Below are 27,981 nucleotides of genomic sequence, written 5' to 3' on the forward strand. Positions count from 1 at the left end.
TTACAGTTTGAAGCTTGAACAACTGTCTGATATGCCCAAATTTCTTTGTATCTTTCAGGCAAAGACTGCCACCTAAAAATGTCTACTACTACCGCTGCCCGGACCATAGGAAGAATTACGTGATGTCCTTTGCATTTTGTTTTGACCGAGAAGAAGATATTTACCAGTTTGCTTACTGCTACCCATATACGTACACTCGCTTTCAGCATTACCTTGACAGCCTGCAAAAGAGAAACATGGATTACTTCTTCCGGGAGCAGCTGGGTCAGAGTGTGGTAAGGCCCATTCAGAAACGGGAAAGCTGGGGGAGGAGCTTAGCACTGGTTTTTATAGAATGCAAATAATAGATATTGGTGCTTTGTAGACTATATGCTCTGGAAATTTAAAAAAATCATTGTTTTTTGTGTGTAATATTTTGCTACTATGGCCACCAGGAAGTCGAAGAATAGGATAAGGCAGATGCGTGTCCTTCTGAATGAAGCTGGTAAAGCTCTCTAACAAAATACAAAAGTTCTGGTGAATCCCCAGAACTGTGAGATAAAAAGAAGGCTCTACTGGGTGTTACAAACGGTGTGAAAGCATTTTATGAGTCTAAGCTTACGAGATGAAAAATAAATTTGCTTTTTAGTGAATTTAACTTGACTGCAGTGTAGGTTAGCAGGTGGTGTGCAGTATGGTTGTGCTGTCCACAGTGTGTTCTATCTCTGCCATCTATTAGTTCCCCAACCCTTCTTCCTTCCTCAGGTTTAGTTTTCTGGGTCTGGAGATTTCAGTCTTAAATTCTATATTAGTTTCCTGTTGCTGACATAACAAATTGCCATGAACTTGGTGGCTTGAAACAACATAAATTTATTATCTTACAGTTCAGGAAAAGTCTGAAATTGGCCTCTTTGGGCTAAAATCTAGATATCAACAGGTCTGTGTTCCTTCTGGAGGCTCTAGGGGAGAATTCATTCCACTACCTCTCCCAGTGTCTAGAGGCTGCTTGCATTCCTTGGCTCGTGGTTCCCTTTCAGTCTTCAAAGTCAACATTGACTTATCAAGTCTTTCTCATGCTGCACCACTCTGATGCTGAATCTCCTGCCCTCCTCTTTCACTTATAAGAACACTTGTGATTACGTTGAGCTCACGCAGATAATCCAGGATAATATATCCATCTCAAGATCTTTAACTAAATCACATCTGTAAAGTCCCTTTTCTCATGTAAGGTAATATATTCACAGGTCCCAAGGATTAGGACTTGGACATTTTGGGAGAAGGGGTGCATTGTTCTGCCTACCACACTTTCCTACTGTCTTTTCCTCTTTTTCTCCCTGCCCATCCCAGGATCTAAAAGTGTCCTTCACATTGAATGCATAGGTTTTGTTCTCTGCGGTCAGAAATACTTCAGTTGCTAGTAAAGAATATCTTCCCTCTACTCTAATCCTCTTCCTAACAGTGCTTCTGATGGGTGCCATGTATATCTGGTGCCTATATCTTTTGAACTGAGAATTGGGACACATGGTATATTAGTCAGCATGCTAGTAGGAAACAGATGGCAGCCTCACATTAGGATAATTTGAGGAGAGCTTAATAAATGGGCTGTTTACAAGGTGCGGGCACTGTGTACAGAAACCACGGGGTATAGTGCAGTTCCCTGGGGCTAGTAACAGCTCAAAGGGTGTGAAGGGATGAAATGGTTAACAGAACCCAATAGTAGAGAGTCATGCAGTGGACCATCTTGAGTGGAACAGTGACCTTCAGTTGAGGAAAAAAGTTAGCCTGAGATGATCCCACAGGGAGGGAGCTGAGAAAAATAAATACATAGAGCTCATTCTCTTACTTCCCTCTGATCTACTGCTAGGGGTTCCTACTGGCCAATCCAATTGGAAATCAGAGGGCAAGAGAGCCCACTGAAGTAATCCATACAGATAAGTTTCCCTGAACAAAGAAAATGATGGAGAAGGGCAGAGAGTGGTTGTAGAGAGCCAAATAGAACATATTAGTCACACATGGTCTGATCAACAATGTATTACTGGAAACAGTAGATTATTTCAGATGGGACTGTTGGAGAAATCCTGAGATGAATGTTTGCCAGACATAAGACTTATGATATAAATTAAGAGAGAAAGAGTTTCATTCAATACTTGTGACTTTTTAAGTGTGGGATCTGTTCATTTCATTCTTGTGTCCACTGCAGCCCTCTCTTAGATTTATGCCAGGCAGAATGTAGGTGTACATTGAATGGCTATGGAGTAGATTACTGAATGAATGAAAGAATGAATTAAGATATATCTAGAGACAATGTGAAGAGCTAAGAGCATCAGAAAGCTGATAGGAGGAATAATAGGATAAGTTAAGCTTCCAATTACTAATATACAAAATACATTCCTAAAATAACAGCTCATTAAATGAGATAGAAGTTTATTTCTCTTCCATATATAAATCTAGATGTAGGCAATCCAAAGCTGATAGTGTGGCTCTGCTCCTTGAAACTCTTAGGGAGTCAAGTTCTTCCAGCTTTCGGCCCTGCCATCCCTGGGATGTGGCTCTCAAACTCAATGTCAAATGTGGAATTCTGTCACATCCATGTTCCAGGCAGCAAGATTAAGAAAGTAGACGGAGAAGGGAGAAGATACAGTGTTGTGGCACTTTCACGTTTATCCCATTAGATAGAACTCATATCCACACTTAACTAAAAGAAGGGTGAGAAATGAAGTCTTCATTCTGGGTGACCATGTTTCTAGCTAAAAATTAGTAGTCCTATAGATATGGAAGTGAATTAATATTGAAGGACATCCTGAAGTCTCTGCCATAAGAAGCTTGAATTATGTGTCCAGCTCTAATACCAAACTACTCATATGACCTTGAATGTTACTTCCCTTTTCTGGGGACAAGTTTTTCATCTATAAAATGAGAAAGTTGAAGTTGATAGGGGTTTTTAAATTATTCTTTGAGGAATTCCTCAGTTAGAATAAAATAATTCCAGACCGCTGTCCTACTTCAGACCCTGTGAGGGGTACTGTAGGGATATATAATGGAGTATACAAGTCATGGTGTACTTCCAGAAATGTATTCCATACCAGAGGAAATAAGACATTTAAAAAATATATATTATGTTTTTTAAAGTATATAATTAAGGATCCCATGAGTTGTTTAAAGAATTTATGGTCTAAACACCATGGAGAAGATGGGCTTTACGCCGAGTCTTGAAAGATGGGTAGGATTACTGAATACAGAGTTGGCGAGAAGGTAGCCCAGAGAGCAAGAAACAGCCTGAGTCATTGCATGATGATAGTTGGTCAGAAGTCTGGTTTGATTGGAATAGGGAACCTTCCTACTGGAAGATAAGGATAGACAGGAAGATTAGGACCAAACTCTGAAAAACCTTGATTGTCATATTAAAGAATTACAGCTGTATCCTTTATTCAGATTCAACACACAGACACTAGGTCAGGCACTTTATATGTACTGTCTTACTTGTTTCTCACAACAGCTTTGTGGGGTAGGCAGAATTATCCCAGTTTGGGGATAAATAATCTAAGGCTAATAAGTTACTTGGCTAAAGCTACATGGCTAGTTCAGGACTAGGCCAATATTTAAACCCATGGCTTCTAATGCTGTGCCCTGGCACTTTGATGGACTCATTGCTCCTTTCCACATTGGACCTACTAAAATCAGTAGTAGATTTTGAGAAAGGGATTATACCTTATCCAAAGCTACATCTTAAGAAAGTAAAGTTAGTGGAAGTGCAGGGTGTACCTCTGCTGGCTAAACCAGATGAGGGGAGCTCTGTGGGTTGGCTCCATCCCCCTGATCTGGGTGTCGAAGCAGATACCGGAGACATTAAGGCCTTCTGGCATACTCTTGCAGACAGGACAGTTCTTGGTTACCAGGGCGTTTGATATGGCTTGTGACTGAAGCCACCACTATAATTAGTTAATCCCTACTCCAATTTGGAGGGAGGATAATTACAAGTAGGAAGGCTAAACATGTCAACAGACAATTCTTAGAGAGAGCAGGCAGGAAGCAAGATTTTGAATTTCTAGTGCTGAAACTATTAATCACCATGGGCATAGCTGCTATTGCTACTACTTATATCATCCAAAATGGCATTTTATTTTGTTACTTACCAGTGGCCCTTTCTAACACCAGCAAACAAAATCCCTTTGTGCATACATCAAAGCCACAATCTGACATTTAAGTTAAATACATCATAGGAAAGATCTTTATTTTCTTGTTGTTATAACACTTTTATTGAGGTATAATTTACATACTGTAACATTAACCCATTGTAAGGGTACAATTCTGTGATTTTTAGTAAGTGTATAGAGTTTTACAACTATCACCACAATCTAATTTTAGAACATTTCATCATCCCCAAAAGTTCCCTTGTAAACCCCCACCTCCACTCCCAGCCCTAGGCAACTGTTCATCTGTTCTCTGACACTGTAAATTTGCCATTTCTGAACATTTCCTGTAGGTGGAATCATGCACTATTTAGTCGTCTTTTGCATTTAGCACCTTTCACATAGCATTACATTTTTGTGGTTCACTCATGTTGTAGCATCCGTCAGTAGTCCATTCATTTTTAGTGCTGAATAGTATTCCATTGAAAATATATACCACACTTTCTTTTTCTGTTCTCCAGTTGATGGACATTTGGATTGTTTCCAGTTTGGGGCTATTATGAATAATGCTATTATGAACATTCATGTGCATATCTTTGAGTGGACATGTGATCACATTTCTCTTGGGTAGATTTCTAGGAATGTAATCATTGGGTCATATAAGTTCACATTCAACTTAAAAAAAACAAAAACCAAAAAACGTGCCAAGCTGCATTCCAAGTTAGTGCCATTTTGCATTCCTACCAATAAGGTAGGAGAGAGGGTTGTAGTTTCTCCATGTGCTTGCTAACACTTGGAATTACCTGTATTTTTCATTACAGCTATTTTAGTGGGTATGTAGTGAAATCTCATTGTGGTTTTATTTTGTGCTGCCTTAGTAACTAGTTATGTTGATTATATTATAATGTACTTATTTGCCATTCATATATCTTCTCTGCTGAAGCGTTAGTTTAAACCTTTTATCCATTTATTTAAAAATTGGGTTGTGTTCTTATAATGAGTTTTGAGAGTTCTTTATTCTGAATGCAAGTCCTTTGTCAGATTCATACTTTGCAAAATCCCCCCCTAATCTATACCTTTAATCTATACCTTATACCTATACCTTAATCTATACCTTTTCATTCTCTTAACCATGACTTTTGAGGAATAGAAGTTTTTAATTTTGAAGTCCAGCTTATCAGTTTTTTCTCTTAGGGATCATGCTTTTGGAGTCTTATCTAAAAGCTGCCCATCTGAAGGCCACAAAGATTTTCTCCTATGTTTTCTTCTAAAATTTTTATAATTTCCACTGACATTTAAATCCATGATCCATTCAGAAGTAATTTTTTATATATGGCATGAGGTAAGGGCCTTAAGTTCACTTTTTTTGCATATAGATATCCAATTGTTGCAGCACCATTTGTTGAAAAGCCTAACCTTTTACCCATGAACTATCTTGGCACCTTTCTCCAATGCCTCTACTCAGTTTTTCTTTTTTTTTTTTTCCTATTTTCAAGGCTAAATTGTCAGGGAGTCAACCCTGTGTCTGTGTAGGTCAGCTATGATTGGACTGAGTTTGTGCTCATCCACTCTGAGTCTGTAAGGCTTCCATCCTCTGACAGTGGATTTGTGTGTGGGTATGGGGAGCACAAAGTTCGGGCAGTTTTCAAGTCTGACCTGGCTTTTACTTTCCCTTTTGTGTTGTGTTCCCTGTGTGCATATGTGAAGCCTCAAGGTTGTTCATGTGTGTGTTGCTGCTTTAGGCTTCTTCTCAGGTCTCTGATGAGCCTGCACCCAGTCTCAGCCAGCATATTCTTGTCCCAGTTATGCAACTGTGGGCCCTTCTCACTTGCCCACAGACAATGCTGCTGGGTCTGGGCACTGCCTACTTCTCCAAATTAACTGAGTCCCTTCGACCATGACAGAGAAGCTGCCAACCCTCACAGCCTGGCCTGTCCTAGCATTCACCAAGCCTGGGGGAAGATGGAACCAATCCAGGACAGAACATCATATATTCCCATTCTTATTACCTGAAGTTCAGCAGTTTTTAAAACATAATAGTTTTGAGATTGTTGTCAATTTGGTCAGTTTCCAAAACACTGAAATGGTTGTTTGTTTCAAATTTGTCCAGCTTTATATTTGTTTTTTGGGGATAGCATTTATCAATACTCTCATTCCAGCATAGCCAGAATTAGATTTTAACTGACTCACATGAGTTTTTAAATCATATAGCCCTTGTACTGTCAGACATAGTGAAATATTGCATTATTTTCAAATGTCATTGGACTAGAGGAACCATAACTCGTGTGTGTGTGTGTTTTGAAAGTATTAGATGGAGAAAGTGATTCCCATACTTAGGGATACTTGCCAAAAGGAAGTGTCTAACAGAAAATAGTCTGATAGTGTATTTTAGGGAATCACTAGAAAATCATTTATATGAGAATAATATTGTCTAGGCTCTACCACTGGCTAGCTCTATGACCTTGGGAAAAACATTTCTCTATGGGCCTTAGAAAGTCAGACCAGATTATTTCAAACATCCCTTCCAGCTTCAACGTAAATTATGGTTCAAATGTTGATGACATCCTTTTGTATGTTCTAAGTCACTCATTAGCTTGTTGTAATGTTGCCTTTCAATCTGCCCTTTAGTTTATAACAATGGTAGTTATTGAGTGCTTAGCATGTGCCAGACCCAGTGCTATGACTTTTATATGCATCCTTTCACTCAGTCCTCACAACACCCCTATTATATGGTTAGTACTATAATTGAATGCCTAACATGTAACTAGCTTGTCTAAGCTCTGGGGATACAGCAGTAAAAACAGGCATAAATACATGCCTTCATGGAGCTTACATTCTAGTAGAAAGAGACAGACAGTATTGGAGAAATTAAATCAGGAAAGGAAATACATTTTGGGGAGAAGCCTTCACTTAGAAGGAAGCATTTAAGCTCTGGGCTATAAGTATTGTCTTCTCCCATTTGCATTTTTAAAAGCTGAGATTCAGTGAGATTAAATAATTTGTCTATATCATGTAGCTGGGATTTGAAGCCACGCCTTTGTGGACCCCAAAGAATGGACTCTAAATCAATCCTGGATAAGGACGTATTCTGTTAACATATACAGTTATTTACTAAATTCTTCCAAAGCCATTCCTCAATACTACAAATATCTAGTAAACACCTTCTACCTGTCAGGCTCTATATTGGGTGCTGGAGACAGAAAGATGAATACAAAACACACCCTGCCCCTAAGAAATACTCCATGTACTGGATGTCACAGACATAAAGGCTAATAATAGCAATGATGGTAAGAAACTTGATGTAATAGAAGTACGAGGCAGAGGAAAGGCACAAGGGAGGAAATGAAGCATTAAAGAAAGAGGCATCTTGAATTGAGAATCAAAGCATGAATACAGAGGCTGAGACACTTGGTGAGCCCTGACTATTTAGTGTGGTTCCAAATGACAAGAGCACAGGGTCAGCAGAACAAGAACAAGAGGAATGGTGATTGGGAAAGAATGAGAGGTAGGTGGAAGCTGCGTCAGGAGGGCTTTGAATGCCAAACTCAAGAATTTGGACTGTATCCTGAGGGCAGTGAGGAACCAAGCAGGAGGGAACATGATCATTGTGGCACTTAACCCTTCCATCTCCAGGCTGCCTCTGCTGATGGCAGCTGATCTAGAAGTCAGGTTAACTCCTGCCTGTCTGTCCAGTTGGCTTTCCTTTTCTCAGGCAGAGATATTTCACAGGACAAGAGCACTAGGAGGAAAACTTTACTACCAAGACACACGTATAGTGATGATAATGTCATAGAAATACCCAGAAAAGCTTGTCTCTTTGATCTTAACATTTCCCACAATTTCAGAGTTGGCAAAGACTATAGGGGTCACACTCAAATTTAACAAATATGTTAGGCATTTCCTATGGGCAAGGACCTAAACTGTATAGAACAGCATCTTCTCAACATTCGAGAAATATGACTTTTCAACCACTATTCACATACCTCTTGAGGCAGCCTGAGCTCTATCCCGATGACAAATAAGTCATACCATCCCCAGAAGGAGCTGTCTCCCTGTAACCTCCTCTCTTTGGTTCTACCACTACCCTCTGGGCCCACCCTGCATGTACTTGCTCCTCTAGCCCCTGGACAGGCCTGCAAAGATAGCAAGACAGTGGCCACAGCCCCCTCATGAATCTTCCCTTCTCCAACCTAATCCCGTTCTTCCTCCTCTCCTCCCTCGTAATTCTACATTTCTTCATATTCCATGGTTTCTAAACTCTGTACCTTCTTTGTTGTTCTCTAGACATGATCTAGGTTGTTAATTTCCTTCTTAAAATACCAGAACTGAATGTAAAACTCTGCAGGTGATCTAAGCATGCCACAGCAGAATAGAACCATTGCCTCTCTTGCTCTGGATCCTAGATCGCTAGAAATGTAGCCAGAATTTACATTTGCTTTTTTAAACAATGAGGCCTTCATGTAGTAAATTTTTGTTATTGTTCTTTAAATAAAACTTATTTTTTATTTCTTGGATAGTCTTTTTTAAAATAAATTTTTATTTTGGAATAATTTTAGATTTTTAGAAAAGTTGAAAAGGTAATACATATAGAGAGTTCCAACATATACTTCACCCAGTTTTCTCTACTGTTAGCAGCTCAATATCAAAAAAACAAACAACCCAATCAAAAAGTGGGCAGAAGACCTAAATAGACATTTCTCCAAAGAAGATATACAGATGGACAGCAAACACATGAAAAGATGCTCAACATCACTAATTATTAGAGAAATGCAAGTCAAAACTACAATGAAATATCACCCCACCCCAGTTAGAATAGTCATCATCAAAAAATCTACAAACAGTGCTGGAAATGGTGTGGAGGAAAGGGAACCCTCTTACGCTATTGGTGAGAATGTTAATTGATACAGCCACTATGGAGAACAGTATGGAGGTTCCTTAAAAAACTAAAAATAGAACTACCATGTGACCCAGCAATCCCACTACTGGACATATACCCTGAGAAAAACATAATTCAAAAAGACACATGCACCCCAGTGTTCACTGCAGCGCTATTTACAATAGCCAGGACATGGAAGCAACCTAAATGTCTATCAACAGAGGAGTGGATAAAGAAGATGTGGTACATATATACAATGGAATATTAGCCATTAAAAGGAATGAAATTGGGCCATTTGTAGAGACGTGGATGGACCTAGAGACTGTCATACAGAGTGAAGTTAGTCAGAAAGAGAAAAACAAATACTGTATATTAACGCATATATGTGGAATCTAGAAAAATGGTATAGATGATCTTATTTGCAAAGGAGAAATAGAGACACAGACATAGAGAACAAGTGTATGGATACCAGGGGGGAAAGAAGGGGGTGGGATGCATTGGGAGTTTGGAATTGACATATATACACTATTGATACTATGTATAAAATTGATGACTAATGAGAACATACTGTAGAGCAGGGGTCCCCAACCCCTGGGCCATGGACAAGTACTGGACTGCTGCCTGTTAGGAACTGGGCCACACAGCAGGAGGTGAGTGGCAGGCTAGCGAGCAAAGCTTCATCTGCCGCTCCCCATCGCTCACATTACCGCCTGAACCATCCCCCACCCAACCCCCCCACCCCGCATCCGTGGAAAAATTGTCGTCCACAAAACTGGTCCCTGGTGCCCAAAAGGTTGGGGACCGCTGCTGTGTATCATAGGGAACTCAGTGCTCTGTGGTGACCTAAATGGGAAGGAAATCCAAAAAAGAGGGGATATATGTATATGTATAGCTGATTCATTTTGCTGTACAGTAGAAACTAACACAACATTGTAAAGCAACTATACTATAAAAACTAATTAAAAAAGAAGAAAGTTAAAAGATCACATATAACCATGAAACATTTGTCAAAACTAATAAATTAACATTGGTACATTACTATTAACTAAACTACAGAACTATATTCAAATTCTGTCACTTTTCCACTAATATCCTATTTTGGTCTCACAGGATACCACATTGGCCTATACTAATAGATTTTACAAGTATAATTGTGACCTCTTACATTTATCCTAAGTTTAAACTTATTGGTTTTAGTCCTTTGTTCTAGGTGATCATTTTGATTCTTGGATTCTCTTATCTGCAACATTAGTAACATCACTCAGAATGTTTAAAGAATATATTTTTTAAGAGTTAGTTTAAGGCAAGGATACAAGTGTTTATAACAGGATAAGACCTGAGACTAAGAACAGAGATCCATGTATATTACCAGATACTTCTGTGGAATGCCTAGTTTGGCATTTTTATTTCAATCCCTGAATTTGATTTTGCTACTAACCCCAGTAGCGTAAGTCACCTAAGTGAACAAGACTTTACTTGTCTCCAAGTCAACTCAATTAAATTCAATTTAGTTCAATTTAATTTAGAATCTCTTATGTACCACGTGCCATGACAGATCTAGAGATAAACAAAGTGTAGTCCCTTCCCCCATTTCTCCATCTTGTCCATAAGGATCATATGTAAAGTTTTATGAAATGGCTAGTTCAAATACATGATGAGTGCGGGAGAACCATATGGCAAAGGACAAAATTTAGAAAAAGGAGCAGTCTCTGGGGAAGGGCCTGGCTAGGTGGGGCTCTACAATGTGGACCCTGGGCAGTAGGAACTCCCACCAGGACTCCAACCCCTTCTTGTGAGACTGGCTCCCAGATCAGCAGAGTTACAGTGAGAATGGTCTGGTGGCAAAGGGAAGATTCTGAAAGCCATATCTTGAAAGATTTTCAAAATCTAAGCCAAACTAAGAATCTGGGAGTCAGACCCTCCCCCCCAAAAAAATGCAAAATCATAAAGCTGAAGTGAAGATAGAGAACATAGTATAATCAGACAAAGCCAGAAAGCTAGGTAAGGATGAAGAGGAGCATAGTGGATAAGTATAAGGAATTCTGGAAGAATATAAGATACAGAGCTTGACAGCTTCCACTACAATCCTTGTGTGGACTTGTGTGGAAAGGCCAGGATCTCAGAAAGGAGCTAGAGGTGACCGATGACCTTGTGGGCAAGAAACAAGAAACAGAAGGTAATACCACAGAAAAGAGGCTAGAGAGGCCAGCACGCTTCTGATCAGCATGATATCTTCAAAATAAGGTAGTCCCCTTCCATTCTTTCTCTTCCTTCTCCTTTTGTTCTTTCTTCCCCTTTGAAGTAAAACATCATGGAGTTGCAGCTGGCAACATGACCAAACAAATGTATGAAAAATAATTACATTTGGCTGAGTTTTAAATTGAGTAATTGTTGGAAGTCAGTAATCTCAATTATCAGTCCCTAATCTACCTCTCAGGAGAGTTCTGTGGACCCCCATCTGCACCAAACCTTGTTCTGATCAGACACTCTAAATTAAAAAAGCTTAGTGGTTTGGGCTCCCTTCCAGCAGGCCACTTCACAAGTCACCATCCTCTTGGCATAGTTTTTACTATTCCCTCCAAAAAGAGTCCAGATTAATTGAAGGCAGGTACATCCTCTCAGCATCTGGCTGAGGGGCTTCCAACATACCTTACTGATGTAGGTGATCCTTCCACTCTAAACCTCAGCTCTTGGCAAACATGGGCCTGAAGAGGAGATGTGGGGAATCTAGCTGGGTTCTCCCTCTGCTAGAACAAGTAGACACGTGTCTGCTGTACCTCAAGCTGCAGAGGCTGACCCAGACTACCACATACCTGTTCCAAACCTGGGTTTCTCCAGTTCAGTGAATGCATCACTGTCATGCCTGTTGCCCACGTCAGAAACCTGTCCTGTTTAATTCCTTTTTATTCACTCACCACATACTATCTGTCACCAGGTATGATCAAGGCTACAACTCAATATCCTTAGAATCTATGTCTTCCTTATCTCTGCTGTGAGTGCCCTAGTTCAAACTATCTGGGTCTCTCAGGAAGTTACAACAGCTTCTTTAGCGTAAGAGCACAAGATGTGAGGTGAATAGCTTCCAGGCTTGCTCTCTCTCTCTCTCTCTCTCTCTCTCTCTCTCTCTCTCTCTTCTACTCACACAACTATGTCAGCATTACATGGCTGCCAGAAAGTCCCAGACCTCCTCCTAACCTTGTGTTTCCCCTCACTTCCTCACTGATTCGCTGGTACCTGAACAAGAGACAGAATAACCTCTCAGCTAGGTTGCCAGATGGCATCCTTCTTGCTAACAGATTTCTATTTTTAGATCATTCTTTCCCCTCCCTTTTAAAAAGACATCATATAAAAGACATATTTTGAACTTTATGCTATCAGTCTATATAATCCACTACCACTTCTTATTGCTGTCATCTGCTCACTTCTTGGACACTTCCCTCAAACATGGAGGACTTTGGTTCATAATTATCTTTTTCGCCACATTGCTGCCACCATGTTGAGTGATTTCAGTATCTGTGAAAACGACCCATTGAACACCTGGGCTCTGTTTAAGCTAAAATAACAAATTCTATCATGGTCTGCAAGATCCTGCATAATCTGACCTCTGCCTGCTTCTTCAGCTTCTCTCATACCCTCTTACTCTGCTGTCCATGCCCTAACCACGCTGGCCTTCCTACAGTTTTTTTCTGTGAGCCATGGATTCTCTCCCTCACTTGCATACACACCGGCCCTCTACCTGAAATGTCATTTCTCTGTGGTCCTTTGCCTAACTACTTCCTATTCTGCTTTCACTATCAACTTGAACATCACTTCCTCATGGAATTTTTCCCTGATGCACTGTTCCCCAGACTAGTTTGAGAGCCTGTTTCATGCATCTATAATATGCTGTTTCCTTTTAAAATGCTTATCACTCTTCTGGTTGTTCATTCAATATCTATCTTCTGGTCATAGATTTAGGGAATATTTTTGTATTTAAGGTACGTATAGGACTAGGGGCAGGTGGAGAATTTGTGCTGTTGCAGCCAAAATTCCTTCTTGCTACCTCTCTGTGTGGTCATATTTTGTTACGTCCTCTGAAGCACATTTCCATTTTGTTGAATCAGAGGTGTATAACATTAGGGCACAAGGTCATTTCTTTTATGTGAGTCATAGAATGTGAAAGCCAAGAAGAATCTTACGTGTCTCTAGTTCTGGGGTTTTAAAACCATGCTCCCTGTATCTCTAAGGAAAGATCTGGGCTCTGACCAGTACCTTAGGGGCCACTGAGGAGGGAGGGGAAAGAGGAGCTTCTAAGAAGTCAGGGCACTGGCCTCTCTTGCCTTCCCTTGCCATGCATAACAGTGCAGCCCCTACTTACTGGCCTTCCTCATAGACAGTTTTAAGAGAGGACTCAGCTGCTAACAATGTTTGCAAACTTATCCTTCTTTCTACAGCTGGAGACATTGGGGCCCAGAGAGGGGAAGTAACTTTCCTGAGTCACCCAGTGAGTTAGTGGGACAGCTCTAGCTGGAAGCCCAGCTGCTGACGCATAGGTTGTCCGCTGCAGCCCACTGCTTCTCACTCCCAGACCTATCTGCAAGGTTTGCTTATTTGTCTACTCTTTCTGAAGACATTAACTGAGCACCTACAAGGCAATGAGAAGGAAATTAGATGCCTTAATCAGTAGTGTGAGCTACATGGGTTAGAACCCTGACTCTGCCACTCACTAACTGTGTAACCTCTGTGCCTCTGTTTCCTCATACATTAGTCCTCCTTTCAGTAGATATCCAGAGAAACCCATTATTCAGTCATAATTTAAGTAAAAAGGTCAGGAGGCCTAGAGCCATGGTAGGATTTGAATTTTGCTCTGCCCCTTAAATCTTTCATATGTCAGCTTCTCTAAGCCTCATCTGCAAACTAGGCATTGTGATTTAGCTTCAGGGTTTGGTCATGGCAAGAGGCTTCTAGTACATGTTAGATAACAGATGTGAAAGTGCCTCCTGAGTTGTTTATTACTTGGATACAGTGCATTTGTAATACCATATTTCCCTTACCAGACTCTCAGCTCCCTGAAGGTATACAATTTGTCATATTAAAATGAGAACAGGTAACATTTAGAGTACTTACTACATACTAAGCATATTCTAGGTACTTTATTATCTCACTTAATCAGCTCAACAACCTTATAAAGCAGGTACAACTATTGTCCCCGTTTTGCAGATGAGGACACTGAGGCATACTACTCATAAGTGGTAATATCTGTATGGAAGAAACCAAGGTATAGGTGATTGGTGAGGAGTGGGAAAAGAACTTGTAGGAACATGGAAGAGGCCCCTAACTCAAACTGGGGAATCAGAAAGTACTGTATAGGTGAGGTACTATTTAAGGTCTCTTTTAAGACACTTAATGGGTGAGAAGGACTTTGGTGATGTGGTAGAGGGTACGAATTGGAAAGGTATCTAGAAGGTCATGCTCAAGATTGGCTGAACGCTGTGGAGAAGGAGGTTTGGGAGTGCAGAGAGGAAAGGCCTGGGTCTGTCAAAGGAAACAGTTTGGGGAAAGCTGTGGCTGGTGGTGGGTCCCAGCATAAGTCCCCAGTGCTAATGCCACTGCTTAGAGCTCCCTTGGGGATCATCCCTGCCTAGAATAAATCACCATCAATATAAAAAGGAAAAGAGAAGGGGGAAAAAAGGAATCAAAATCATCATCAACTAGTTCTGACATTATCTCTTGGCCATTCCTAAAAGACAAAAGTGTTACAATGACAGTGGTTGGAAACTCAGAAAAATGGTCACGGTGGGTGACTTCTTAAAGGCTCTCAGGGAAAAGAAAATAGAATCAGTTGCAGATCATTATTATCCATTTTCTAACAAAAGTGTCCTGGTGCAGGGAGACTTGATAAATGAACTCGACATTTTCCTAGAATCCTATTTCCTAACATTCAGAAATATGGTTCCGGTGTTAAAAAAAAAAAACCAAATCACTGACTACAACTTTTGGCCTTTTTAAATTTATTGGCTTAAAGAAGGTCTCATAAAGGTAGGATTTCAAAGCAACTTGCAAAATGATTTTGATTCAGAGTCTGCAGTCTTACTTTCAAGAAGTTCACTTTGTATTCCTTTTGGTGACTGTGCCAACAACCAGTGATGGCTTGGGAACAATATGATGGGACATGTTGTTCACAGCCCATAGCAAGGATAAAGCACAGGCCTGGCAAAAGAGGGGTATGAGTCACCCCACACCATTGCAGTTGAAATTGGAAAATACAGGTGAGATTTGACTGATGGCCAGCCCCTGGCTAGAATCTGTGCTCCTTCTCCGAGCAAGCTGTTGAACTTCCGAGGGAGTCCTTTAGCTGGTACGGCTGAGGTTGCAGTAACCCTCTCCCAGGGCTCTGCTTGTCTCTGTAGGACTGTTACCAGAGGTAGGAGACGAGAGGTGGGAGGGAAACAGGTCATGAGCTACCTGTCAGGGCCTCCCAGTGATTGGACATTCTCCCAGTGAGGCTGCTGCTGTGGTTGCCTTTAACACTGCTGACCGCTGCTTTCTCCCTTTCCTGCTCCCCTGTTCTCTTTTTTATTGGCCAGAAATTTCATTTAAATGTGCATTTATCTGTAAGAAGTAAAACTGTCAAATTCTTAGAAGAAAACATAGGAGTATATCTTTGTGATCTTAGGTTAGGCAATGGTTTCTTAGATATGACACCAAAAGCACAAGTAGCAAAAGGCAAATTGGATTTTATTAAAATTAAAAACTTGTGCTGCAAAGGATACCATCAAGAAAGTGAAAAGACAAGCTACAGAATGGGAGAAAATAAGTTCAAGTACGAAAAGCCCAATTTAAGTATGGGCAATGGATCTAAATAAACATTTCTCCAAAGAAGATAAATGGCCCATAAGGACATAAGGGAATACTCAACATCATTAGCCATCAGGGAAATGCAAGTCAAAACCACAGTGAGATATCACATCCCAACTTCTACACTGTCTGTAACAAAAGAAGACAGATAATAACAAGTGTTGGGGAGAATGAGGAGAAATTGAAACCCTCATACATTGCTGGTGGGAGTATAAAATGGTGTAGCTGCTGTGGAAAACATTTGGTAGTTCCTCAAAATGTTAAACATAGAGTTACTCCATTACCCAGCAATTCCACACCTAGGTCTATATTCAAGAGAACTGAAAGCTTATGTTCACCCAACGACTTGTACATGAACATGTACGGCAGCATTATTCATCATAACCAAAGAGTAGAAACAACCAAATGCCCATCAACTGATGAATGGATAAATGTATTGTATATCCATACAATGTATTATTATTCAGCCGTAAAAAGGAGTAGAGTGCTGATACATGCTATAACATGGATTTTATTCCTCTTTGTGATTGTTCAGTTGCTGGGTTCACGGTAAATTCTCAAGAATTTTTTGTTGAATAGATATATTAATTCACATCTCTCTTTAAAGGAGAAACTGCTGAAAATGTTCAGATTCTTTCTTTGCCTTCCCAAAGAGATATCATTTCAGAAAAGGAAACATAAAAATCCCACCCTGTTTTCTTTACTGTGCCTTGGATTGGATTAATTTATTAAATGTTGGACTTTTTTCTAAATTATTTAACTTCATCCCCCAATATAATTTGATTTCTCTGGCTTATTTACCAAACTTTGGCAATAAAAGACAGTTATTTGCTAAAAAGAGAATAGAGGTATTCTCTTCTTCAAATTCTATTTTATAGGAAAGGTAGTTTCTACTGAATTTCCTACATTTAAAGTGGATAATAATAAGATATTATTATGCACGGCAGCCGTTCGAATTAGCCTTCTCTTTTTCATTCAATAATATTCATACATATTTAAAAGTTTCCTAACTTTGTCTATCTAGGTCAGCAGAATATTACCCAAGCTTGATATTGTTGTCCAAGACATTTTACAGGAGTTGGGGGAAGATACATGGAGGGGACTTTTCATCTCTTTCTCTCATTCATGATGCCTGTACTGCAAGTGGTTGAAGTCGTACAAGTTTAGACCTAGAAAGACCCTGAAAGATTAGTTTTCTAACACCTTCTTCTCCCAGCTGAGGAAGCTGAGGCCTAAAAACAGAATAGGTATGCAGTCTCTGAGAGTATGATCTTGACTTCCTGATCGGGACTCTTACGTTCTTTGCATTTCGACAAAGAAGAACGCCTTTAGTCATGTTATCTACCATTTTCTCCCCACACACTATGTGTCAGGCTCTGTTTTCACCTTGTCTCATGTAATCATGTCGTCTTTAGGACTAACGATACGTTGCTATTGTTATTTCCCTACACAGATGAAGAAACCAGGGCTCAGATTAACTTACTTGCCTGAGCTCACGTAACTAGCATGTGGTAGAACCGGGGTTTTGTACGCAGCTTTGTCTGACTTCAAAACATAGACTCTGTATTCTGCATGGAGCCTTTTACTGACTACTCTGTGTTACTGTGGGGATCTAATAGGACTGTGGAAGCACTCACTCGGAAGGGAGGCGGCCTTTACTCTCTGGAGTCCCCAGGGTTCCTTCTCAGGGCAAAGTTGCCTCTTGGGGCTCTGTTTTGCCTCCTTCCTGGCTTGCCTCGTGACCCAGCCTGCCTTCCTCTTCTCTGTGACTGTGATCCTACCCTTGTTCTCCTGGGCTTCCTGCCTTTAACTTACTTGGGGAGGCTGATTCAGTCCTTCTAGCTTCTCCACATCTTTGCCCCCAGAAACAAGGCCATAGGCCCTCTTCTGTTTTGGGTTTTCTGTTACACCCTGCAGGTACAGACTTGGGGAACAAGGTAGCAGATGAAGGTACAAGCAACAACGAGGCAAGGCTCTAGATTCTCTTGGTGTTTGTTCCTGTTCCTTCTTAGTTATCTCTGAGTGTGTGGAGCTCATCTGGCTGCCCTTCCCTTAGGTCCACCCTTTCTTAGGTCTAGGAAGGCCTCCTCCTCCAGGAACCTCCCTCTGTGCAATCTGAGGGCCTGAATATGGTCAGGAGGAATGATAGGTGTGTTTCCATCTCTGAGATCTTCCACGGTACTGGAGCCTCCCACACGTAACTGGGTCTCTGCCCTCTCCAGCCCTGCTCTGCCCGGGAATGATCCTCTTTTGGTTATTTCCTCTCAGAACTGATGAGGTCCAACTTGGACAGACCATCACCTGTTGAGGGTGCCACAGAGATGGGGAAGGTGCTCCTATCCTGGGATGAGGAGTGTGGCTGAGGTTCCATGGAGTCACTTATAGGCCTAAGGATTTGTAATTTTGTGATAACGGATCTACACTTTCTTTGAAGGCTTGAAAGTACCACGCCCATGTGAGGAGGCATTATGATTAAATGCTATTAGTGGTGACAGTAGTGACGACAACAGTCACAGTAGTAACAACCACCATGCCACTCTCTCAAATGGAAAGAGAATGTAGAAGTTTTGGAGTCAGATCAGCATTTGAATCCCATCTTCACCACTAATTCATTACCAAATTAAGCAACTTATTTCACATTATTCAGCCTGTTTCTTCACCTGCACATTTTGGAAAAATAACCCTTTAATTTTCGTGGCATTTGTCAGGAGTGATGTAAAGCAAAGTTAAAATGTATTGAGCGCTTATATGTGTCACACGAAGTGAAAGCTAAGCTCTTGGTATGTAAATATCTTGTATAATTCTCACAACAACCTTTTGAGACATATTCTGTTACTCTGTCCCTTTTATAGATTGAGAAACTGATGTACAGAGAGATTAATTAACTTGCCTAAGATCACATAGCTAGTAAGAGGTGGAGCTGGGACTTGGGATGTAAGCGTAAATAATGTTTCAAAAAGATCAGGTCTATAAAGCGTTGCCATATTGCCTGATACACATTAGTTTCTCAATTGGTAACTGTAACTTAACAGTATATTGAATTTCTAAAGAACTACACAAATGCAAAGTGTTTGTTTTTGTTATCTTTAAGACTTTGTCTCTTTCTGATCACTTAGTAAGCAGTGCCTAAAAAGCTGTGTTTACAAGAGAAGGGAGTGAGATTTGGTATTTATGTGCTTACTACTATCAAGGTGGACAGCCACATCTGATAATCTCGGCTCCAGCTGGTTTATTTTAGGAGGCCTAAATTATTCACTTGGAGTGTCTGGACTGATTACATTGACCACAGGAAAAAATGCCAGCACAGCCTCCCACTTCAGCTGGCTGTGGGCCAGGCTGGTCTCAGAGGAGAAGCAGCTTTCCTTGAGGTGGGGCCTCCTCATGCAGATGTCAGTGTGTGTGTTGGGGGAGAGAAAGGGGATATGTTATTGTCCCCAAGTTATGTGCTGTTCTGAAACCCCTAGAAGTCTCCTCAGGACAGAATTTACCGTCATATGGCGTATAACTAGTCTCTCGTCCAAGAGCAGAGCTTTTCCACAGCATCCCAGTGGGTGACTATCCAGGCTCTACAGACATGCATTAAGGCATGGGGAGCTCCCTACTCCCCACAGCAGCTGTTCCAACCTCAGACAGCTCATGTCTCCTGTTCTCCTTCTGTGGAGCCAGGGAAGGAGTCATTGGTGGACTTTTAAAGATACAGTCAAGGGGCCTGAAAGGCACACAGAGAAACTAGAATGGAAGGAAGAGCCTAGGGTTTTGTTTTGCTTTGTTTCTGGTTGTGGTGCGATTGTCATGTACGGGCCAGTGAGTGATGAAGTCAAACTAATTTTATATTAAGTACACTTGGGCTGCTCCGTGGAGGGTGGCAGAGAACATTGTTAGGGAGTTCTCTAACAAGTAAGACAGCAGTAAGAAAAATGAAAAAGTGATAAATTCACAAACAATCTTGGAGTTAAAATTCACAGAACCTGTGGTTAATTGAATATTATAGGTTAGGGAAGAGAGAAATCAAGCACTACATCTAGGTTTCTGGCTTTTCTGAGCTGGTGAATGGCAGAGCCACCAAAATGGGGAAGAAGGGGATTCTGGGGAACGTGTTATGTTCAGCCAGACCATTCAGTATCCAGAAATGTATAGCAAACTCACATGCATTTCTAAGAGGTTCAGTCGAGTCAGGAAGAACTTCCAAGCAACAGTTGGTATTGGAATCAGGTGGGTGACGACCTATAGCTTCTTCTCCCCTCAGTCCCTCACCACTCTCTGGGGCCTGCAAGCATGCTCCAGTCTCTAGGAGAAGAGGTGGTAAGGATCTGAGGTGGGGCTTTCCAGGTTTAGGTGGAGACTGACCTTGTATTCCAAGAAAGGCACTGTGACCAACTCTGACTCCATTGGCGTGTAAGGATCAGGGCCTCACTTCAGGTGTGTGTTCTAGCCTAAAACAACAAGATCCCAACTGTAGGGAAGACTAAGTCTGCTTCTGCACTCCCTGCCTTGTCAGGACTGGCCCAGGAACTGAGCACGGCTAACCTTCCAGGTGGAAACAGCAGTGCCTGCAGAATCGGAGTGGAGACTGGGGGAGGCAGGGGCTAATAACTTTTGCCTCTTTCTGCTGTCCCGCTTGGTAACTTCATCCTAGATTTGCTGCTTACTTGGTGTGCTTTGGTATAACTGCAGCTCCTCAGCTTGCCGTGTGGGAAAAGACAAAGCCTGCGATCCTGGTGGAGGGATGAAAGAATGACTAGAGCTAAATAGGCAGAACTGCCTCTACATTGTCTTCCCAGAATCCCCAGTTCCTAAATCCATACTTTTGGGGGTCCCTGAAACACTTGTAGCCTGTGGCCAAAAGCATTATTTGTAGTTTCCACAGGATAATCACTCTATTCACTGCCCTGATCCCTCTCTGGAAGTTGCTGTGTATCCATCACGTCCATTCATTTGTTCTTTAAATTATTTAACTCAATATGTATTGAGCTCCTATCATATGTCAATCACTACCCTATATACATGATACAGAGGTAGCAGTTGTGAGTAAAACAGACATGGTCTCTGCCCTCCTAGAGTCTAAAGTTTAGTTGTGTGGTGGACGGCCAGAGTGGATGACTGGATGCCGAAGGGATCCATAAGGGTTTTTCTGGAGGCAGAGAGAGGCAGGTTAAAAATGGATAGGGACTTCGCATCCATTGAAAGCCTAATGTAAGCCAGGTGCTCTGAGTTACGTGTATTATTCCACTTAAACTCCCAATCACTCCATGAGGTAATATTACCCTATGTTAAAAATAGGAAACGGAGCATCAGAGAAATATTAATTTCTTAATATTACATTGCTGCTGAGCACTGATGTAACTCAGGCTGATCTGATGTTCAACCCTGTGATACTTCCACTGCATCACACCACTCTTCTACACGTCATCCAAGAAAGTCCAGGTTATGTGCTCTGGGCTGACTGATCTACCATGGCTCTAAACTAAGGTTATGCCACCTGAGGTTCAAGGATGGGTTTTAAGGGATGCTCAAATTCCGCAACCCTAGATGCCAAACGTTGCATATGTATGTAGAGGATCTGTAATGTCCACCAGATTGCCAAAGGTGGCTGTGACCCTGTATACATCAAGAACTGCTACCTATCCCATTCTAAGCTTCTTCCTCTTCCTCTTATGTCCACCTGCACGTGGCTGTTTGTCATTGAAGAGACAGTGTAATATGTCTTAAAGACCTTGGAACTGCCATATAGGAGTTCTTGACACCAGACCCAGCCATGCCGCTGACGTGCAGCGGGCCTTTTGCAAGTCTCTTCTTCACGGTGAGGCTTGCCTGTCAGGACACTGTGAGCCACGTGTGGTCCTGAGGACAGTGTCTCCCAGCTGGACTGCAAGACACGTTGCAGGCGTCGGGCACTTGGCAGACTCCAAGTGGCCGTGTGCAGAGTGACAGGCTCTGAGACCGACGGTGGCAGCTGGGAAGGCAGATCCCTGCTGTCAGGGCTCACTGAGAGGCCTGCTTGCCCAGTCCCTGTAGGGCATGAATAATTCTATCAGACCCTGAATCCTTGGGTGGACAGCCTTTTAGGTCACCTCCTCCACCCTTCCACCCAATAGGAGCCAGGAGATAGGCCCCTTGGTGCTGAGTCTGTCACCTGTGTCTTTAACGTGACTGTGGCCCCAGTTGGAATGTGCTTTCTTCCTCCTGCAATGTCAAAATGCCTGAGTTCTCAAGTGACTGAATCAGTACTAAATATTTAATGCACAAAGTCAGCCTTCCTGGGGCCTTTGATCTGAAACTTCTTAAAAACATCTTAAAAGCCCTTCAGAAACTGGTTAGTATTTCATCACAGTCACTTAAAATAGATATATTTTATCAAAACATCCTGTCAGAAACCCTGGAGGCAGGATGACTAACCCCCAGCGATTCTGACAACACTGCTTCCCCACGTTAGGCAGCCAGTGTCTCTGGACAGCCCCGCCTACACACGGAGGGCACAGCTGTCACCAGCATCCCCGATGGCTCCAAAGCAGCAAGCAGAAGAGGCGGCAGGGCTTGTCAGAAGCCTTGGGAGGCTGCATCGATAACACCCCCGTGAAGGGAATGAACATTTATGGAGAGTTTGCCACACACCAGGCCCTTACCTGGGCTTCTTACTTGTTGAATCTTAGGGAATCTTCACAACAGTCCTGTGAGGTGGGTGGTGGACTTTCTATTCTATCAATTCGGAGACTGAGGCTCAGGGGCATACGTGACTTGTTCAAGGTCACAGAGCGGAATTAAGATTACAACCAGGTCTAGCTCAAAAGCCTGTTTTTCTTTCTTTCTTTCTTTTTTCTCCCCCATTGAGATTGATCCTTTCACTGAGGACTCTCAGTTGTTTCTTTTTTAAAAAAGAAAAGGTAACATTTAATAAAATTATATAACTAGTACATGCTAACACAGAAAAGGATAAGGAAGAAAGTAGATATCACTTGAAATCCTACCATCTAGATAACTATTCATAATTATCTCTTGAATGATGACTGTATTTATTTATTGATATTTGCCACATTCCAATAGTTTCTTTATTAGTCACGCAATACAACTTTCTCAATGCCCTACCTTCCCCCAGTGTTAGGGGAGAAATGAGGGAAGAGAAGTGTGTCATGCCCCTTTCCTCCAATGCCAACCTGAGGGGGTGAAATCAATTCCCAGAAAACCCCCCCACAATGAAGAGCTAAAGTAGGCCCCAGAGTGGGGCAGAGGGTTCTGTCCTATTTCAGCCACTGGCCTAAGGAAGGCTACTTTGGTGAATCCCTGCCCTCCTAGACTCCCACGGCTGGTGTTGGGATCAATAAAACAATGAGATGGAAGTTTTCGTAAACTGGAAAGTATAGTACAGATGAAGGGAAATGTTAGAAACAAAGCGTGTGAGAAGTAAGGTGTCTCCACACCACTGGGTAGAGCGACCATATATATCTCACTTAGTGTGCCTGTCAACTCAACATAATTATTAGTACTGTTCTCTTACACTCAAAAAAGTGTCCTGACTTAGGTGATAAGTTTGAGGACCAGCTGACATATTGGTCATATATGATTATTTACCTCCAAAAGAGAGGATGACAGAGCAATCAGAGAGGTTCCTTGTAGGATGGGGCTGTGTGTAGGCTGGCAGGGCAGCTAGAGTTTAGAAGGCTTGGATGAGTGGGCATTTTGTTAGTAGACAACATGTAGGAATGAAAGATATGAGGTGGCTGCCCAGCGTGGGGAGGACACATGGGAGAGAAGGTGTACAGTGGTCACTCAGTGAGAATCTGGCCTGCCAGCCATGCTCCAGTGGAGGGCAGGTTTGGAGATAACATTTGGAGGCGTTTAGTACTGAGCTCTGTTCCAGGATACCAGACATCCCTCATAGATTAATTTAACAACCTTTTAACTTGTCTCTCCACTTCCACCCTCTCTTCTCTCCAGTTTATTTTCCACAAACCCCAGAGGGATCTTATAAAACCCAAACCTGGTCTTCAGTGTTCCATGCAATTCTCAATTCTCCATTTTTCTTGGTGGATAAAAAGCTAAACTCCTTTACAGATTATGCAAAGTCCGTCATGATCTTGCCCCTGCCAGTACACACTAGCTTCACTTTTCGTAATCTTGACCTCTGAATTTGTGATCCAGGAATAATAATGGCTTACATTTATTGAACATTTACAATGTTCCAGGCACTCTTCCAATCATTTTATGTATACTAACTCTCTTAATCTTAACAACTCTATGAGGTAGGTACTATATGAGCAGCCCCATCATTTTACATAAGGGAAAAATGAGGCACAAGAGGAAAAGATACTAACTGGCAAAGTAAGATTGGAAGCCAAAGAAGTTTTGGCTCCAAAACCTGTTCTCTTAACCATAACATTATACTGCCTCTTGGTCTAAAGCATTTCTCTTGTACTTCATGCTATTCCTTCTGCCTGCAATGCCCTCTACCACCAGTCTGTTCAGAGGACTGCTAATCTAGGGTTCAGGGAACCATTTTCAGTTAGTCACCAGAGTGAGAGCATCCTTATTTGACAGGATTCCCTCCCATTCCATTAAATAAAAAATTTATTCAGCTCAGTGCAGCCCTGGGCTGGACACGTGAGGATAGGGAGGAAGGATGGGATGACACAGGTTAAGGAAGACCCTTCCTCAAGCATCTTTTATTGCATTAGGGACAAGACTTTTAACACTTTTACTGTTGTCCAAATGTGTGGGCCCAACAATAAGAGCAATATAATGTAAAAGAAGACAAGATGGGAGTTGACCAGGTAATCTGAGATGGCTTGCTAGAGAATGTAGGGCATAAATTCGATCTCAAATGATGATAGAATAATTAATTTTTAAGTTGTAAGGGTTACATAGGAGTTATATACTTCCAAGCTGGGAAACTGAACCTCGGAAAGAGAAGAGATTCAATTCACCCAGCTGTCAAGTGGCCGGTCCAAGTGCCCTAGCTCCCAGCTTTAGTGTCCGGTGCTGCCTCCCCATGTAAGCAATTAGGATATCGCTGAGTAGCTGGAAGGGGCAAGAACTTCCCAGAGGGGTTGGAGTTGAGGAGCAGCAAAGGGAATGCAGGAGAGGTAGGGACAGGTGTAGAATATAGCATGGACAGTGAAGTGGGGAGACTCGGAAAGATCTTCTGTGGGAGAGATGGAGCCTAAACCTTCTTAAATTGGAGGGTTGCCTTGATACGGTGAAGCCGCCTCCCTTTCAACTCTGTAAAATAAAGGGTTCCTCAAAGCGTGTCTGTTCTGTCGTTATTTTCTGGATCATCAAGACTCTCAGTGCCCTTTAGAAAAGCTTCTTCCTCTGCCACAACCGGCTTCTCATTAGAATTCCTGGACATTTCTCAGTGTTGCTAAGTGCACTGTGATGAACCCATGATGAGTAATGAAGAGACTGAGCTTCCTGCAGTCACATTTGTGGAGGTTCCCTGGACACCCCCAAGATACCACAACAAGTCATATCACCACAGGCATGTCATCTCCAAATACTTATCTGTTTGTTTTCTGTGCTGTCTTACTCACCTTCTCTAACTCAACCAAAGGGGCTCCTGGATCCTTCACTCTGGGAGTTACATTAGAACTGGGGACAAATGCTTAAACTGAAAGAGCAAATGGAATAATGGAATTTTGAGCTCAAGTCAGGAATACTTCCTGCTTATGGATAACATGGCACTTCCTCAGTGGCACCAGCAACCACAAGTTTTGAGTATAGGCCTCCGGAAATAGGTCTGTTTTCTAGAGCTATGAGTTCAGATTATCCTTTAAGAGTAAGTTGAACCACCCCCCCATATATATTTTTTTTAATTAATGAATTTATTTATTTTTGGCTGTGTTGGGTCTTCGTTTCTGTGCGAGGGCTTTCTCTACTTGTGGCGAGTGGGGGCCACTCTTCATCGCAGTGTGTGGGCCTCTCACTATCGTGGCCTCTGTTGTTGCGGAGCACAGGCTCCAGACGCGCAGGCTCAGTAGTTGTGGTGCATGGGCTCTAGTTGCTCCGCGGCATGTGGGATCGTCCCAGACCAGAGCTCGAACCCGTGTCTCCTGCATTGGCAGGCAGATTCTCAACCACTGTGCCACCAGGGAAGCTCCCCCCGCAATTTTTTTCTTCCGAATAAGAAAAAGAACTACATGCTAGCACAGTGCCTGGTATATAGGAGACTCTTAGCAGATGTTTATTTTCTCCCTTATAGCACTCCCTCACAACCTTCTCATAGGTGTGTCTTTTGGTCTTCATCTCCCCCTTTCTTCTCTCTCCCTGTCTCTGATTCTTAACCTGGGTTCAAGTCTTGGCTCTGCCCATACCCATTCCCATCTCTCCAAATATTCCCATAACAGTTTATTTGGACTGCAAGATAAAAAGCAGTGCTCATCAAACTTCTTGCTTCAAACTCTTCCCAGTCTTATTTCTCTCCATTCCCACCAGGGTTGCTTATGTCCATCCATCCCAAACCTCTAACTGTGCTCAAAGGACAATGTAAACTTCACACGTATAATTGTGGGCCTTTGTATAAGTGGTCCATTTGCCTTTTTTCCCAGGTCAACCACTCTAAGAATTCCTACTTATACTTAATGATCTAGATCAAATGTCCCTGTCGCTTGAAGCCTTCACTGACTGCTTGAGCATAGTTGGGCCCTCTTTCCTCTTTACTTCCCTCAGTGCTTTGTGCTTCCCTCTCATCTAGCATTTTATGCCCACTATCATCCTTGTCCCACTCTCCTCCTATTCGATTATGAACTAATTGTGGGCAAAGGCTGGGTCTAATTCATCACTATATCCCCAGTGCCCAGCCTAGGGCCTGGCATAGGTGAGCTATTTCCTATACGTTTATGGGAAGACATATTAGGAACTATGAGTCATTCATTGAGTACCTGCTCTGGGCCAGCTTTAGGAGAGATAGTTTTTATATGGCATTTCATTTTATTCATAGTCTTTATATGGTATTTCATTTCATTCAGTCCACTCAGTCTGATGCTCTCTTCAATGCATTGTCCCTCTTATATGCCCATCATACCTGTAATGCCACAGGAAACCCTCAGTCAGTACTTTGTCTCTAGAGCATCTGTTTTCTGACTCTATTTATGGGAATGCATTTGTCCAACAATAGGAGTCTCCTGCCAGTTGGATTTGTTTAGCTCACATTGAGAGTGGAGAAAACCCCAGACACTGGACAATAAGAGCTCTGCCAAGAAAACTATCATTTCATATGGAGGTTCCCACATAATGGTGTGGGTGTCATGCTGAGTGAGGGAGGTATACTAAAAGGAGATCCAGCCCCTGAGACACTGTGGAAATGAGATGTTAGTCTCTTAAGTTGGTGCAAAGTAGCACACATTTTAAATGATGGCAAAAGGGACTCATCAGACTATTCAGAGACTCTGGAATTTCATCAGACTTGGTGAAAAGCCAGAGTCCCAGGGGGAAGCTAGAAAGATGGGTGTCTGCCCATATCTGGCTCCAAGAACTCTGTAGGGAACCAGGTGATGGATCTTATTTAGGCTGTATTACTAATGGGACTGATGGGCAGGTTTTGAACAGAGAGGACTGAGGTGACTCCCAGTGATTTTTCAACAGAATTCAGTAGTACTAGGCACTAGATATGAACCTGGCTGTCAGGGGAAGGAGAAACATAGTTGACATCAGTTGTGTCTACCTTCAAAGAAAGCCTCCAGTTGAGTGTGGGAGGCAAGACTCACACATTGGCAACTATGATGAAAGATGAGAATGGCCGTGCTGTGAGTCATTGGTTTGGTGCTGTTGCAGTTCATGGAGGGGAGGAGAGTTACTCCTACTGAGCCAAAGGGTTGTTTGCAGACAAAACTCCTCAATATGTAAAAAGCTCCTAACATGGTACTAAATGCATAGTAGGTGGTCAACAAACATGCATTCTCTTCTTTTATTTTTCTTCCCATATTAAATCTTCAACTTTATTTTTAATACTTCATTAATTCATTATCTGTGTTTTTATCCCCCTTGTAGGGCAAAGACTGTGCTTTTGTGATAGGGAAATAAGCAGGAAGTGGCCTAGCTTCAGACCATGCTAGACCTAGGCCAAGACTGAATGGAAAAGGAGGCAGGTCTTAATCCAACCAAGCCTTTGTTTACCTGGTCTGTGAACAAACTCAACAAAGCGTCTTCCATGCATCTATGCATAAACAT

The 27,981-nt window shown here is 42.0% G+C and overlaps 1 protein-coding gene across 2 annotated transcripts in view; it reads left to right on the top strand.

The window, feature by feature from the left end:
• Positions 1-27,981, top strand: part of AGBL4 (AGBL carboxypeptidase 4) — a gene marked incomplete at both ends in the record, with an annotated part of 1,409,253 nt that overhangs the window by 863,133 nt on the left and 518,139 nt on the right. For both annotated transcript variants that reach the window (XM_082661428.1, XM_082661429.1), the window contains one exon: positions 59-275. In XM_082661428.1, coding sequence (XP_082517554.1) covers positions 59-275 — 217 coding nt within the window. The remainder of the gene's footprint in view (positions 1-58; positions 276-27,981) is intronic.

This window comes from Grampus griseus (assembly GCF_964374135.1).
Source record: "Grampus griseus genome assembly, chromosome: 1".
Classification (NCBI taxonomy): Eukaryota; Metazoa; Chordata; class Mammalia; order Artiodactyla; family Delphinidae; genus Grampus; species Grampus griseus.